At 42.9% G+C, this 17,087-nt stretch overlaps 1 protein-coding gene across 1 annotated transcript in view; it reads right to left on the minus strand.

Moving 5' to 3' along the window:
- Nucleotides 1-17,087, minus strand: part of ttn.1 (titin, tandem duplicate 1) — a 156,107-nt gene that overhangs the window by 70,743 nt on the left and 68,277 nt on the right. The window contains exons 98-127 of the mRNA XM_077215909.1: nt 16,770-17,069; nt 16,003-16,305; nt 15,728-15,915; nt 15,503-15,617; nt 15,121-15,405; nt 14,891-15,042; nt 14,660-14,807; nt 14,360-14,537; nt 14,120-14,241; nt 13,752-14,039; nt 13,364-13,660; nt 13,091-13,277; nt 12,893-13,008; nt 12,509-12,808; nt 11,700-11,999; nt 7,022-7,127; nt 6,720-6,916; nt 6,297-6,602; nt 5,871-6,149; nt 5,466-5,765; nt 5,042-5,344; nt 4,525-4,905; nt 4,131-4,433; nt 3,748-4,047; nt 3,157-3,453; nt 2,696-2,980; nt 2,212-2,505; nt 1,781-2,080; nt 1,356-1,664; nt 991-1,181 (exon numbers count right to left, since the gene is read on the minus strand). Coding sequence (XP_077072024.1) covers nt 991-1,181; nt 1,356-1,664; nt 1,781-2,080; nt 2,212-2,505; nt 2,696-2,980; nt 3,157-3,453; nt 3,748-4,047; nt 4,131-4,433; nt 4,525-4,905; nt 5,042-5,344; nt 5,466-5,765; nt 5,871-6,149; nt 6,297-6,602; nt 6,720-6,916; nt 7,022-7,127; nt 11,700-11,999; nt 12,509-12,808; nt 12,893-13,008; nt 13,091-13,277; nt 13,364-13,660; nt 13,752-14,039; nt 14,120-14,241; nt 14,360-14,537; nt 14,660-14,807; nt 14,891-15,042; nt 15,121-15,405; nt 15,503-15,617; nt 15,728-15,915; nt 16,003-16,305; nt 16,770-17,069 — 7,430 coding nt within the window. The remainder of the gene's footprint in view (nt 1-990; nt 1,182-1,355; nt 1,665-1,780; nt 2,081-2,211; nt 2,506-2,695; nt 2,981-3,156; nt 3,454-3,747; nt 4,048-4,130; nt 4,434-4,524; nt 4,906-5,041; nt 5,345-5,465; nt 5,766-5,870; nt 6,150-6,296; nt 6,603-6,719; nt 6,917-7,021; nt 7,128-11,699; nt 12,000-12,508; nt 12,809-12,892; nt 13,009-13,090; nt 13,278-13,363; nt 13,661-13,751; nt 14,040-14,119; nt 14,242-14,359; nt 14,538-14,659; nt 14,808-14,890; nt 15,043-15,120; nt 15,406-15,502; nt 15,618-15,727; nt 15,916-16,002; nt 16,306-16,769; nt 17,070-17,087) is intronic.

The following is a 17,087-nucleotide window of genomic DNA, read 5'->3' on the forward strand; positions in this document are numbered from 1 at the left end:
AACTGAACATTTTACAGTGGCCTTTTATTGTGGCCAGCACACCTGTGCAATAATCATGCTGTCTAGTCAGCATCTTGATATGCCACACCTAAGCGTGCCGCACAAGCCCTGAAAAGTGAAGCCAAAGCATCTCGATCGCCCCCCGGTGACTGGTCCTAGTATAGGTCATAAACACCGCCTCCCCATGTTATTCAACGGGACGTGAGACCAACTTAACAATTAAATTACACTTCACATATCTTTTTTCCAAGGATAATTTCTGTCATTTACTGTAGTTATCACGCTGATGTAATTTCAAGTGTTTGTTTTTAAAATAAATTTGTTTTTATTTAGTTATTTGATGCTATAAATACGGTGCTGTGACGTCATGATTGACAGGTTCTCTGAGCGAAGTCACTGAAGCACCAATGGACTTCGGGATCTTCGGAGGACTGAGGAGATTGTATTTACTTTATTTTAACAAGCCTCTTGTCGTACTGCAATCAACAGACATCAAAATTGGAGAGGAACGGAGGAACGGAGCAGACATAGGCCACTTAAAAAATAGTGCAGGGACTGGGAGAGTGCATTTGGCGAGAGTGAGGGCAGCTTTAAAAAGGGTTGATCTCGCAGCTTTACTTCCTCCTCACAACTGCTCAGGTCAGGTTCCGAAATCGCAACTGCGCAGACTCAAGTCCCAAGATGTCAGCGCCATATCGGGACACTGGTGACTTCACTTGGAAGAGAGCGAAGGGGCGTCTTCCATCTTTTTTTTTTACAGTCTATGGTCACATCTGTGAGGTGGTTGGATTATCTCGGCAAATGAGAAGTGCTCACTAACACAGATTTAGAAAGATGTGTGAACAATATTTGAGAGAAATAGGCCTTTTGTGAACTTAGAAAAAGTCTTAGATCTTTGAGTTCAGCTCATGAAAAATGGGGGCAAAAACAAAAGTGTTGCGTTTATAATTTTGTTCAGTGTAATAATACATATTAATAACATGTATTAACCCCATAACGTCTGTCTATAATGCAGCATGTCAGCTGTTCCCAGTCAGACTTCTTTTTGCTGGCATCTCTCTTCTCAATGATGTAGTTAGTGAGTTCGCTTCCACCATTGTCCTCTGGAGCATCCCAGGTAAGGTAGCAAGTATCAGCTTTGATGTCAGACACCACAATGTTTCTTGGTGGCAATGGGCGATCTAGAAAAAGAACACCACAATTATCATAAAGATAACCTTGTAACAGAACTGTTGAAAATAAAGAGTACTCTTTCCTGTAGTAATAAGTTACTGTGTCACTTTTAACACCCAATACTACTTCCATGCAGTGGAAAATCAATAAGCTTAAGTACTGAATAAAATTTAAAGGCTTACCCAAGATATCCACACGGATTGTGCGTTGACCTACTCCACGGGTATTTGTGGCAGTTAACTTGTATATGCCTGTGTCTTGTCTTACAGTTTCAGGAATACCTATTTTGGTGTTGATAGTTTGTCTGCTAATCTCCTCTGATTCCAACATCATTGTCTCAGTGGGTTGGTCAATAACTACTGCATTCTTTGTCCACTCAAATGTAGGCAAGGGTAGGCCAAAAATTTCAGCAGGAATTTCAATAGCTGCTCCTTTCTTGACAATAATGGCATCACTTTTAAAGAATTTCAACCACTTAACAGTTGGTGAATCTAAAATAGAGGAAAATATCAATGAAAATGTTAAGGCATGATTTTTATTAGCAAACTCCAACTATATAGGCTTTCAGAATTGGTAAATTATTTATATTATAGGGAGTGATACATACGTTCGTCATCCTGAATATTGACACTGATTGGTTTGGATGGTTCTCCATCACCAACCTCATTGACAGCTTTCACTCTGAAGTCATACATCATGTTCTCAGACAAATTTTCCAGAGTGATGGTGAGGTCTTTGCAGAGTTGACGGTTGGCGACATCAAATTCATTGCTGTCTTGTCTCGTCTTTTCAATATAGTAGCCTCGGATTGGAGAACCGCCATCACTACGAGGAGGTTCCCAAGTCAAAGTAATAGTGTTCTTGGTCCTTTCCGTATAGTGCAATTTCTCTGGGGCAGATGGAACTCCTAAAATTTTAAGAAAGTTGTTTATCCCTTTTGTATGAATATTAAAACAATACAAAAATATAAAAAAATTGTAATTCAAATATATGTTCATATACAAGATATAAATTCACTATATACTCTGTTGTATTTACCTTTGGGATCCACTGCTAAAACGGGTCCAAGGTCAACAGGAGCCCCAAGGCCATACTTGTTCCTTGCAACTACACGGAACATGTATTCTTCTCCATCAAGCAGACCAACAATGTCACATTTGCAACTGGCGACTTCCAGGGGTTGTCTGTAAATGTGCATTTTGGCATCCTTTCTCTCAACAACATAGCCCATTATGTCACTTCCACCATTATCCAGAGGATCTGACCAGGTGAATGAAATCATCTTCTTGCTCACATGAACTGTCTTAAGATCAACCACTGGTCCGGGAACATCTTTTGTCCAAAACACACACACACACACACACACACACACACACACACACACACACACACACACACACACACACACACACACACACACACACACACACACACAAAAAAAATCAAGAACATATCCCACATTTCAGAATTAAAAAAGCAAACAATTTTCTGAAACTTTTTTAAAGAAAATACTTTTACTTACCCATCACATCCACCTTAACAGAGGCAGACTTGGTTCCACTGGGGTTGGTGCCTGTGATCTGGTATATGCCATGGTCAGATCTCAAAGCATTTTTAATGCTTAAAGTGCTGTTCTTTACTTCTGACTCAATAACTACATGCTCCTTGTCTGGCTCCGCATCATCCTTTGTCCACTTAACCTCTGGTACAGGTCGCCCAGTTACAACAGCAGGGAGACGCAATGTTTCTCCAGCTCTAATGATGACTCCATTCCTTACAGAGATATCAAACTCAACCCCTGGGGATTCTGTTGAATCAATGCAGATTTAAATATTTGATTATAATTGCTCAAATGTGTGTTAAATAATATTGAGTAACAGCTTAATTTAGGTTGAGTGTTTGAAAAATATATTTTTTAGAGCTTCAGATCCTCTTTGCACTCTATTTGTCGAAATTAAAAAAAAAAAAAAAAATTCAACATACCTTCAGGTTCTTTGGCCTGAACAGGTTCCGTCATGCCTGGGGCTCCATGTCCTGCATCATTTACAGCATACACGCGAAGGTAATAATCAGCTCCTTCAGTCAGACCAGTCACGGTATACTTGCGGTCTTTGCATCTAAACTCAGTGCAGCGGACCCAATCCTTCTCTCCAACCAGACAGCGCTCAACATGATATCCAAGGATTTCTCCACCACCGTTGTACAATGGAGGTATCCAACTGATATCGATAGTAGTATTTGTGACATCAACAATTTTTGGTACAGGTGGACCAGGTGGCACTGCAAAAAATGGTTACATTTTATCAAATAATAAGGTCATTTAAATCCACTTAGTATAAACCATGAGTTTCAATACAGGTTGACAAAGAATCTGCTATTTTGAGTAAAGCCCACTGTTCCATAAATTTACACAATTAATATCCTCTATACAAACTACCAAAACAAATAATTACAGCTTAAAACAAAGGAAATAAATATGTTGATAATGCAAAAAAATAAAACTAATTACAATTAAATATTTAAATCAATTGACAGCCATACTTTTAATGTTTAGTTTTCATTTTCCACACTTACAGATTGCATCCATTGCAGTTTGAGGGTCAGTTGGTACACTGAATTCTCCTGGCCCAGCAAGATTTTCGGCACATACTCTAAAGACGTAAACAAGGCCTTCCATAAGACCCTCAACCTTAACTGTCAGTGCACTAAGAAGATTAGCATTTACTCTAATCCAATATTTGCTGTTGACTTCACGTCTCTCAACCCAATAGCCCAAGATAGGGCTACCATTGTCTTTTGGCTCATGCCAGCTGAGGGCAACTGTGCTGGAGGTGACCTCTCCAATTCTTGGCATGTTGGGAGCATCAGGTGGTTCTGAAAAACAATAATCAAAAAACTCAAATAAACTATAATATAAGCCAACTACTGTTCAAAGTATAGCTAAAATATAACTTTACCAAATTGATTCTTCGCAATAAGTGGTTCAGAGTAGCATGGATTTCCACAGCCAAACTTGTTTTCAGCTGTGACTCTGAAGATGTACTCCTTTCCTTCAATAAGCTTGGTCACAAGGTAATTGTATCCCTTGTGAGTCGAGGTCACAGTTACCCAACCAATTTCATCTGTTGTGTTGTCTTTCTTTTCCAGTATGTAGTTGATGATCTCACTGCCACCATCATCAAGAGGTGCATCCCAAGTGCAAACAACAGAGATGTTCCTGATCTCATCAAACCTAAAGTTCACAGGGGTGCCAGGTTTATCTGTAAGTTATAACAGACAGAAATGTTAATACATCATGTTTGTTGTTAAATGCTTAAGGAGATACCCATAGTAGTTTCAAAAATAACATACCAAGAACATTGACGTCACAAGATGCTGTTGCAAAACCATGGGTATTCTCAACTCTAATAGTGAAATTTCCATGGTCAGATCTGATGGCATCTCGCACCATCAGAGCAGTCTCACTGCTTTTGGTCTGGTCAAATGACAAGCGATCTAAAAGTGGTGGATGGAATTCTTCTTCAGGTTCAGGCTGCACAGACTTCTTCTTTTTCTTCTTCACAATTTCTGGTTTCTTCTTAGCTGGCGGCTGCCTGACATTCTCATCATTTCTGAGCCATGTTACAGTTGGGTAGGGAGATCCAGATATGTAAGCATCCAATCTAATCTCCTCTCCCTTTTTGATATTGAGGCCAGATGCAATACGGGCATGAAGTGATACCTTTGGTGGTTCTAAAGCAGAAAATGTAATAAAGTGTAAAAAAAAGTAAAGTAAAAAAAGTGACATTTAATGTTTTTTTTGACACATCAAAAAACGTTTATACTCAAAAGTAGAGCAGTAACAGATTTTGATTTGTTTTTAACATACCAACAGGATCAGCAGCCTTAATCAGTGGTGTACTGCGAGATGGGTCACTTGCTCCTGCAATGTTCTCTGCACGGACACGGAACTGGTATTCTTTTCCTTCTGTCAAGCCAGTGACAGTGTAGGAGAAACCAGGTACCAGATTTGGAACGCATCTCTCAAATCTGTCACCATCTTTTTCAATCTTCTCAAGAATGTACCCTGTGATTGGGCATCCACCATCATATGGTGGTGCCATCCAAGTAACAGTGATAGAATTTGAGGTGGGATTTTGTCCCTCAACCTCAGTTGGTGGGTCTGGATGTTCTGTAATATAATAATAATAGTAATAATAATAATAGTCATAATAATAGAAAAAAGAACGACAAACATGACCAGAGAGATTGTACATAAAATAAAAATTAATAACAATAAAATGTATACTTACGTTTCTGTTCTTCTGTTAAAACAGGATTACGGAGTTCGAGAAACTCGCCAAACCCAATTTTGTTAACAGCCTTCACTCTGAAGTAATATTCACTATTGAGCATAAGATCTTTGACCAGAAAGCTTAAAACATTGTCTCCAGACATCACAGGCAAAAATGTCTTCTTCTGAGCTTCCCTACGCTCTAGAACATAGTGCAAGATTGGGCTACCACCATCACTTTCTGGAGGCTCCCAAGATATTTTGCAAGAGTTCTTGGTGACCTCACTCGGAGAGATGTCCTTACATTGTCCAGGCAGGCCTTTTAATGAAAAATGTAATGAGGCATTAAGCTTGATTTTTAAGCAGTAGGTATGATAAGTGTGAATCAGTTAAAGCTAATTTATATAGTTACACAGTTTCTTACCGATTACATTCACATTGATTGTGCCAGTTACTGAACCCAGACCATTCACGATAGTAACAGTGTACACGCCAGCATCTTCATGTTTACACTTGAGAAGCTCCAGTTGAACACGATTAAGTTCACATGTCAATGTCAGTCTATCTTCAGTCTTTAATTCAGTGTCACCCTTTTTCCAGACCATTGATGGTTTTGGAATTGCTCTGTATGGGATTTTTATATTCATCTTCTCACCCTCAACAACCACAATATCTTGAGTCTCGAGATCCATGGTTGGTGCACCTTTAAAATATTGAAAAATGAATAAGTGTAAACACACACACACACACACACACACACACACACACACACACACACACACACACACACACACACACACACACACACACACACACACACACACACACTTAATAATTTAATAGTCCTTACTGTCAGGGTCTTTGGCAAAGACACCATCTGAAATTTCAGAGGGATCACTGACTCCAATAGCATTGATAGCACGAACTCTCAAAACATATTTTTTCTCAGGAATGATGCCTTCTTCAGCCTTAAACCTAAGCTCTTTGACAGGACGGGGATTAATCCTCATCCACTTCTCAGTTCCAGCTTCAGACAGCTCAACATGGTAGCCTGTGACTGGACATCCTCCATTCTTTTCTGGAGCTTTCCATGTAATGTTGATGTGCTCTCTGCTGGCATCAACAATCTGGACTTCAATTGGGGGAGAAGGTGGACCTAACAAAACAACAACACATAAATCAATACATATTATGTGGCGTACATAATCATCTATCAGTACTTGAGCATTAGTATGTGTTGCATGCTATGTAATTATGCATTAACTAAACATACTTATGGGATCCTCAATGACCATGAAAACAGTAGGTTCACTTGGATGGCCAACTCCAGCTTCATTCTCAGCACGGACCTGGAACTGCACCTCACTGCCCTCATCAACATCAGTCACCCTGTACTTGCATTCAGGGCCAGATGTCTTTCCAGACTTTACCCAGCGTGTGCCTAACTTCTCTTTCTTCTCAATAACATACCTATTAAAAGAGCAATTCATGAGACAATTGTTTTGCTTTGAACACCATGTGCAAACACACAATTTTATTTACATTTAACAAAACCAATGTAAAATGTGTCCATACTTGGTGATGGGTCTTCCACCATCACTGTTGGGTGGCTCCCATTTCAGGTCAACATGTCTCTTGGACACCTCCACAACAGTCAACACGTAGGGTGGTCCAGGGGTTGCTATAGAGGACATAAATGACACATTTTAATGAAAAAACAACAAAAAATGTATATATATATATTTATATATATAAAATGTGTGTATATATATATATATATATATATATACACACACACACTGAACAAAATTATAAACACAACACTTTTGTTTTTGCCCCTATTTTTCATGAGCTGAACTCAAAGTTCTAAGACTTTTTCTATGTACACAGAAGGCCTATTTCTCTCAAAAATTGCTCACAAATCTGTCTACATCTGTGTTAGTGAGCACTTCTCCTTGGCCGAGATTGTCACATTGTCTGGTTTGTGTTTCCCTGGGTGTCACTAGAGATCCTCGTTTTCACGGTGTCCTTCACATTGACTACAATTCCCAGCATTCTGTCTGTCACTTATCACTGTTCATTACACTCAGCTGTTCCCTGTAATCATTGTCCCAGCTGTTCATTGTTAGTCTTGTTAGATCTGTGTGTATATATTCCATGTCTGTGTCAGTATGTGTTACAGAGTCGTTGTTATGTCTGTTCCTGATTGTTCCTTGTGTTTTGTTATTTTTGTATTTGGATTGTTTACACGGTATTTGACCTTTGCCTGGACTGGATTTACGCTTTACGGATTACCCATTAAAACATCCTTACTGCACTTGGATCTGCTGTCTATCTCCCGTGTGTGTCGTGACGGAACGACTCCGTCCTTATGAACAGATCCAGCAGTTCGGGTATCTGTAATCCTTCTCCCGTATATGGGGAAAGAAGGGGGCCGCAGAAAGGAGGGTTGCAGGTTGGGGAGGAAGCGCCCCGTCTAAATATTCACCAATGTTTTAAAACCTTATGGGCCCAGCTAACTGTGGAAGCAGCAGCAGCTAAAACCTCAGCGAAGTCTTCCAGCAGAAATGGTGAGTCGTTTCTGGGGACACGGCTGGCGAGGTTTTCCGGAACTCGGGGAGGTTGCATGGGAGGAGGTGGTCAACAAGTTCCACGACACCGTCCTCCGCCTAACAATTTTTATGGCCCGGAGCCGCCGGACTGGCCCAGCATGAGATCCTCGCCGCTGATTCCGCCCTGTACAAGATCTTCGCAGCTGGTTCCGCCCAGCACAAGATCATCGTCGCTGGTTTCATCCGGTTTGGAGTCCTCACCGCCGGTCAAGTCTGGTACTAAGGCTGCACTTCGCCATCAAGGAAGGAGGAGGAGAAGGGCCTCTTATCTCCCCAACGCCCGGTGGTCATCTCTGCACAGCATGCGATCATTTCAGAGGCCGTTCCTGTGCAGCGTGCGATCGTTTTGGAGGCCGTCCTCGTACAGCATGCGGTCATTTCAGAAGCCGTCCTTGTACAGCATGCGGCCGTTTCGGAGGTCATCCCTGTGCAGTGCGCGGGCGTTTTGGAGACTGTCCCTGTGCAACACGCAATCATTTCGGAGGCCGTCCCTGTACAGCATGCGGTGGTGTCAGAGGACGTCCTAGTGCAGTCCGCTGTTATCCCAGAGACCGTTCACGTTCCGTCTGCCCAGTCAGAGACTGTTCACGTTTCGTCTGCCCAGTCAGAGAATGGTCACGTCCCGTCTGCCCAGTCAGAGACTGTTCACGTCCCGTCTGCCCAGTCAGAGAATGGTCACGTCCCGTCTGCCCAGTCAGAGAATGGTCACGTCCCGTCTGCCCAGTCAGAGACTGTTCACGTTCTGTCTGCCTTCCTGGACCTGGACTATCTAGAGCGTCTGGCTCGGATCCTGCTGCTGTCTGCTGTTCCAGAGCCGGAACCAGTGTCTGCTGTTCCAGAGCCGGAACCAGTGTCTGCTGTTCCAGAGCCGGAACCAGTGTCTGCTGTTCCAGAGCCGGAGCCAGTGTCTGCTGTTCCAGAGCCGGAGCCAGTGTCTGCTGTTCCAGAGCCGGAGCCAGTGTCTGCTGTTCCAGAGCCGGAGCCAGTGTCTGCTGTTCCAGAGCCGGAGCCAGTGTCTGCTGTTCCAGAGCCGGAGCCAGTGTCTGCTGTTCCAGAGCCGGAGCCAGTGTCTGCTGTTCCAGAGCCGGAGCCAGTGTCTGCTGTTCCAGAGCCGGAGCCAGTGTCTGCTGTTCCAGAGCCAGTGTCTGCTGTACCTGAGCCGGAGCCAGCATCTGTTCCTGAACCAGTGTTTGTTTCTGTGTTTGTTTCTGTTCTTGTGGCTGTTCCAGTTTTGGTGTCTGTTCCAGAGCCGGAGCCATCGTCTGTTCCTGAGCCGGAGCCATCGTCTGTTCCTGAGCCGGAGCCATCGTCTGTTCCTGAGCCGGAGCCATCGTCTGTTCCTGAGCCGGAGCCATCGTCTGTTCCTGAGCCGGAGCCATCGTCTGTTCCTGAGCCGGAGCCATCGTCTGTTCCTGAGCCGGAGCCATCGTCTGTTCCTGAGCCGGAGCCATCGTCTGTTCCTGAGCCGGAGCCATCGTCTGTTCCTGAGCCGGAGCCATCGTCTGTTCCTGAGCCGGAGCCATCGTCTGTTCCTGAGCCGGAGCCATCGTCTGTTCCTGAGCCGGAGCCATCGTCTGTTCCTGACCCGGAGCCATCGTCTGTTCCTGAGCCGGAGCCAGTGTCTGATCCTGAGCCGGTGTCTGTTCCTTTTCCTGAGCCGTGGTCGCCTGAGTGGTCGTCTTCGCCCTGGTCATCACCGCCATGGCCACCCGAAGGATCTTCACCACCCTGGCCGCCCGAGGGGTCTTCACCGCCCTTGCTGCCCGAGGGGTCTTCACCGCCCTTGCCGCCCGAGGGGTCTTCACCGCCCTTGCCGCCCGAGGGGTCTTCACCGCCCTGGCCGCCCGAGGGGTCTTCACCGCCCTGGCCGCCCGAGGGGTCTTCACCGCCCTGGCCGCCCGAGGGGTCGTCTTCACCGCCCTGGCCGCCCGTGGGTCGTCTGCTTCGCCCTGGCCGCCCGACGGGTCGTCTGCTTCGCCCTGGCCGCCCGACGGGTCGTCTGCTTCGCCCTGGCCGCCCGACGGGTCGTCTGCTTCGCCCTGGCCGCCCGACGGGTCGTCTGCTTCGCCCTGGCCGCCCGACGGGTCGTCTGCTTCGCCCTGGCCGCCCGACGGGTCGTCTGCTTCGCCCTGGCCGCCCGATGGACTGTCTGCTTTGCCCTGGCCGCCCGATGGACTGTCTGCTTCGCCCTGGCCCCCCGATGGACTGTCTGCTTCGCCCTGGCCGCCCGATGGACTTTCTGCTTCGCCCTGGCCGCCCGATAGACACTCTGTTTTACCCTGGTCCCCGGTTAAACCATCACCCCCTGTTTCGGTTCCCTTCCATGGACCTTCCCTTCCATGACAGAGATAATCCAACCATCTCACAGGTGTGGCATATCAAGATGCTGATTAGACAGCATGATTATTGCACAGGTGTGTTAGGCTGGCCACAATAAAAGGTCACTCTAAAATCTGCAGTTTTATCACACAGCACAATGCCACAGATGTCGCAAGTTTTGAGAGAGCGTGCAATTGGCATGCTGACTGCAGGAATGTCCACCAGAGTTGTTGCCTGTGAATTTAATGTTCATTTCTCTACCATAAGCAGTCTCCAAGGGAGTTTCAGAGAATTTGGCAGTACATCCAACCGGCCTCACAACCGCAGACCACGTGTAACACACCAGCCCAGGACCTCCACATCCAGCATCTTCACCTCCAAGATAGTCTGCGAGCAGCCACCCGGACAGCTGTTGCAACAATTGGTTTATATAACCAAAGAATTTCTGCACAAACTGTCAGAAACTGTCTCAGGGACGCTCATCTGTATGCTCGTCGTCCTCATCAGGGTCTCAACCTGACTGCATTCAATGGCATCTGGCACTTTGGAGAGGTGTTCTCTTCATGAATGAATCCCGGTTTTCACTGTACAGGACAGATGGCAGACAGCGTGTATGGCGTCGTGTGGGTGAGCGGTTTGCTGATGTCAACGTTGTGGATCGAGTGGCCCATGGTGGCAGTGGGGTTATGGTATGGGCAGGCGTATGTTATGAACAACGAACACAGGTGCATTTTATTGTTTTAATTCAATTACAATTAAACGTTTCGCAAGGATAAAAAAAAAGATCTGCTAATGCTGTAAACTATATAGGGAGCCCGCAACATTACTATAACATTAAAGGTCAACAACAAAGCCTAGACTTTTAGCCTAAATTCAGATGCTATTTTATTGTTTAGATATAATAATCAACACCCAACACATTGTATGAAAACATGAAAACTGAACATATGGTACTTTTTGCATTAACTTATGTTTTTACTCTAATTCGTTATTGAAATAAAATAATTTACATCAGCATCTTGATATGCCACACCTGTGAGGTGGATGGATTAACTCGGCAAAGGAGAAGTGCTCACTAACACAGATTTAGACAGATTTGTGAACAATATTTGAGAGAAATAGGTATTTTGTGTACATAGAAAAAGTCTTAGATCTTTGAGTTCAGCTCATGAAAAATGGGGGTAAAAACAAAAGTGTTGCGTTTATAATTTTGTTCAGTGTATATATATATATATATATATATATATATATATATATATATATTATTAATGTGTACAATATTATATTAAAACATATTATATATGACATGTAGTTCAACTTACTGAAAGTATCTTTGGCCAAAACAGAGTCCTCTAGTTCATTGAACTCGCTTACTCCAACTGCATTCTCAGCAGCAACACGGAACACATAGAGAGAGCCTTCATTAAGTGGAGTGACAGTATACTTGGTATCTTTTACTGTGGTGTCCACAGCCTGCCAGGCCCTGCGTCTGACATCTCTCTTTTCAACAACATAGTTGGTGATCGGAGAGCCACCATCACTATCTGGTTCAGTCCACTTCAGGTCACAGTTGATTTTAGTAATGTTAACCACCTCAAGCCAACGTGGGGCATTTGGAGGATCTGGTCAAATGAGAATGACAAAAATAATATTATTATCATCACTGCAGTTGAATATAAAAATAAGAAAATGTATCATTTGAAAACTGGGGTTTGCAATGCAATTAGACTTTTATATCTTTATATAAACAATAATTGACAATGGACATTGATCACATTTACGATTAATATTCTGGTTAAGCTATTATTTAGAAAAACATATTTACATGCTTTAACTCGTACTGTGCACAGTGCTTATATGCATTTTAAATGAACTCAAGTTATGGTATTGGTATTTACATTATATACATAATTAGAATATGACTAAATTCTGATTTTTAATGAGCAAGTAACTTGGTTAATACTTTGTCACGCAGTCCAAAAATTCAATTAAATGTAATGCTTATTGATATATCTAGATACTGATATTTAGATATATTCTTGATATGATATGATTTTGATATCTAATTGTTGACTATAATGACCATAATGTTTAGAACAAATCAGTTTTCAAACTTTCTGTCAACACTTACACAATCTCTCTTTGCATACAACAGGGTCACTTGGATCACTGGGTTCACTCTCTCCAGCTACATTGATGGCCTTGATTCTAAATGAATACTCTTGCTTCTCCATCAGACCCTTCAATAAATGCTCGGTTGTTGGTACATCCTCAGCTACACGAACCCATTCCTCAGTTCCACTCTTTTGAAGCTCAATTATGTAGGACTCAATCTTAGCACCGCCATCATGCTCAGGCCTGGTCCACTGCAGGTGTGCTGAAGTCTTGGCAATGTCTTTGATGAATGGTTTCCCAGGAGCCCAAGGAGGATCTAAAACAACAACATTTGAAATTCAGGACTTCAAATTTTAATGATTTAATTGCCTCAACTTTTGAAAATAAAACTGTAACTTACCAATTGGATCTTTAATCAAAACTTGGCCAGTCTCAGCACTTGGCTTTCCTGGTCCAGCAAGATTCTCAGCCAAAACACGGAAACTGTACTTCTTCTTTGTTGGCAAACCTTTCACCCTTAAAAGGTAACTTATTTTGAGAATTATTTTGCCCTTCCTTCACCTTTTAAATGCAGACACAATGCAAACAATTATCCTACCTGTATGTTGTGTCCTTAATTAGAAGCTTGTTACACCTGATCCATTTGTCAGTCTCAGGATCAAATCTCTCAACCCAGTAACCAGTGATGGGGCTTCCACCATCTTCATCAGGCTCATACCAAGTTAGAGTTACAGCATCCTTTGTGATATCAGAAGGCTGAACCCTGGTTGGTGCCCCAGGAGTATCTGAGTGACAAAGATAATTCATTTTGTAAATAAGGTGAGATAAAGAAACTTATGTGAAAATGTACAATAGTGACATGTACAATTACCAAATGAATACTTTGCAACAATAGGCACATGCTCTGCAGGAGTCCCTATGCCATATTGGTTCTCAGCAGACACCCTGAAGACATATTCCTTCATAGACACCAGTTTGCAGGCTTTGAAAGCAGTTTGTTTTATTGTGGCAGACAGTTTCTTCCACTCTTCTTTATCTGTGGGTCTCATCTCAACAATGTAATTGGTTACTGGAGAGCCACCATCATCTCTGGGGGCATTCCATGCCAGACAGCAGGATTCATTGGTGATTTCAGAGATATCAAAAGCAGCCGGAGGGCCAGGTTTATCTGTTTTCAAACACACCAAAAAGATCAAATTACTACTTTTTTTTCAATTCCATTATGCTGAAATTACAGATTATGTAAAGCAACACCCTACCAAGAATGTTGACGTCAACCGTTGCAGTGGCACGGCCACTTGTATTGACAGCCTCAATAATATAGGTCGCTGTGTCAGATCTGGTTGTGTTTGCAATGGACAGTGTTGAATGGCCAGGTTTTGTGTCAATACTAATCCTATCCTCTGGTTTCAGGACAAGATCAGCTTTTGTCCATTTTACTCTTGGCTCTGGCTTGCCAAGCACATCAGCAGGCAGGTCAATCTTAGTTCCAGCCCTGGCAGTCAAGCCTGCAAGAAGCTTCGCATCCAGCTGGATCTCTGGTGGTTCTTTAATAAAATAAAAAATGTGAATATATCGGATTCTAACTACTATTTAACTATTATATCGGTGGACCTTGATCACTAACCTTTAGGATCCACAGCAAGGATCTCGTCTGTAGCCTTGCATGGTCGGCTGGCTCCAAGTCTGTTCACTGCTCTCACGCGATAGGCATACCATTGACCTTCAATAAGACCAGTCACCTGGAACCTGAGAATAGTGTAATGAGATAGATTACAGATGTATCTGAATAATTATAAAAAACAATTATATGTTTTAGTTACAGTATGTTCCATTCTCGGGAAGCTCGTGAAGAATCATTACTCACTTAAGCTCAGGTATGGGATCTCCACAGGCTTCCCATTTGTCAGTGCCACGCTGACATTTATCAACAATGTAGCCCTTAACAGCAGCACCACCATCATATCTGGGAGGTTCCCAAAGCAGAAAGATGCTTTTTGCTGATTTGTCCCTCCATTTCAGGTTCTCAGGAGGATCAGGCACAGCTGTATTTCAAACAAGTTTCATACACTGTCATACTGTTCTTTATTTCATAACCCTCAAACTAATGGAATGATATTAAGTATTATAAAAACATTATGCCTGTGTAACACTTTTTAAGACTTACTGGCTGGGGAGGACACATTCACAGGTTCATCAATGTATGCTGGCTCTCCAGGTCCACATTTGTTGCAAGCAATAACACTGAACAAGTACTCCTTGCCCTCAATGACATCTGTGAGAGTGTACTCAAGGTCCTGTATGCCTGACATCACCTGAAGTGTAGATGTTGTTAGAACCTAAATGTTTCACTGAGTGTACAAATAGTGTTAACAAATAACTGTTAAAAACACCTCACCTTGACCCAGGTCTTGCGGGAAACCTCTCTTTTCTCAATATTGTACCCACTAACAGGGCTGCCTCCATCATACTCTGGTGCTTCCCACATTAGATGCACATGATGTCTGGTCACCTCTGCAACTTTGAAGTCTTTGGGTGCACTTGGACATGCTGAAAGATGCCAAAAATAGGATTGTACAATAATTGCTGTGCAAAACCAAAAACAAGATATTAAAATGATTTGCATACCAATAACATTGACTTCGATCTCTCCAGATATGGTTGTCACATCATTCTCCAGTTGTAAGGAATATGTTCCCTTGTCGGGACGCACACTTGGCGCAACAACCAGTTCAGTGAATGTAGGCTTTGTGACCAAGGAAACACGGTCACCTGTGGTGAGCTCTTTGTCACCAAATGTCCACTTGGGTTTAGGCATAGGATATCCCGTAATGGGAACTCGGATGATAAGAGCATTGGGTACAATGACCTCCAGACCATTTTTAAAACCACTGATGTCCATAGTGGGACCCACTAAGGGCGGAAAAATAAAATGAAAAAGCAGTTAAAATAATGTGTGTGTATTTCATCTGTCTTTAAGGGGATAAGGCCTAAAGTGTAAATAGTTTACCATGCGGGTCATCAGCTAAAAGTGGCCCAATTGAATCAGCTGGATCAGAAACCCCAGCAGCATTTTCTGCACAAACTCTGTAGTGATATTTCTCACCAAACTTCAGACCAGAAACCTTAATATAGGATATAGGAAACATAAATGAACACATTATAAAACAAAATAATCCTTTAATAAGATAATAAATTAGTATTGTTAAATTCAAAATTAGTCAAGATGACATACCCTGTAGTAAAGGTCAGGGCAAAGTCTAGCATTACATCTCAGCCACTTGTCAGTGCCATCTTGGCACTTCTCAATGATGTAGCCTGTAATCATGCTGCCTCCATTGCTGATGGGCATTTCCCATGACAGCTGAACAGAGTCTTTGGTCTGATTTGTGTAGTTGAAGTTCAGAGGTGGACTTGGCCTCTCTGTGATAGGAAAAACAAAATTGAAAGTTTGACACTGGGTTTTGCAACAACTCAAGACATAATGAAAAAAATATAAACCCTACTAACCAATGGGATCCATTATCTTCACTGGATCTGTGGCAGCGCTTGGCTGGCCAATTCCAGCTTTGTTCTCAGCTCTGACCCTGAAGATGTACTCCTTGTTTTCAACAACATCACTGAGTGTGGCTGTGCGATCCTCAGCTTTGACCACCATAACAGGCTCCCATTTCAGAGAGGTTCTGTCACGGAGTTCAATGATATAAGATGTGATCTCAGATCCTCCATCAAACAGTGGTGGTTCCCAGGACACAGTGGCACCTAGCCTATTGACAACTCCAACCATAACCTTTTGAGGTGCATCAGGCACATCTGTTAGAAGCAGAAGAATGAATAAAAATATTTTTAAGAAAATCTTTGATTAGTTGTTACAGTCTCAACTCTTACCACACAATCCGGTTGTTAAGTCTCGTGATGTAAGGATGTACTGTTTCTGGGGCCAAGCTTCTACTCCGTTCAATTGAAAATACCATTTCAACAGCCATTTGTGAGCACCTTTTATTCATATCACACATTTAAGCTAAGATTTTAAAAACTCACAATGTACACTACAGTCTCAAGGCTGACAGCATCCCGGGCACCAATATTTCAACGATTTATAAAAGATAAATCATTGTCTGACCATCTGAGATTTCGGTATGAAGATAAGATTAGGATCATGATTTTTCTGTATTAAAACACATTGTGAGTGCATATTAACACAGTTTGTTGTTGGAAACAGTGGTGCATAACAGACTTAACAAGCAAATGAAGAAATAAACTAAAGCACAGCTCACCAAATTTGTTTTTGGCTTGAACTGCCTCGTCTGTGGTAACAGTCTCTCCATTCCCAACTCTATTGCGAGCACATACACGGAAGAAATACATGTTGTCCCTCTGCAATCCACCAACACAATACTCTGGAATGTCAGCACGGTCTGTGGCCATTGTCCAGGTCTTGCGTTTGACATCTCGTCTCTCAACCACATAAGCCAAGATCTTGCTTCCGCCATCACCTTCCGGTTCCTCCCAAGCGAGGCTGACCTCACCATCAGCAGTGTCAACAACATGCAGGTTCTTCACAGGTCCCGGAACATCTACAAACAACACTTTTA

Source organism: Siphateles boraxobius, unplaced genomic scaffold, assembly GCF_051911475.1.
Source record: "Siphateles boraxobius isolate OS27281-9 unplaced genomic scaffold, OSU_SipBor_1 7, whole genome shotgun sequence".
NCBI lineage: Eukaryota > Metazoa > Chordata > Actinopteri > Cypriniformes > Leuciscidae > Siphateles > Siphateles boraxobius.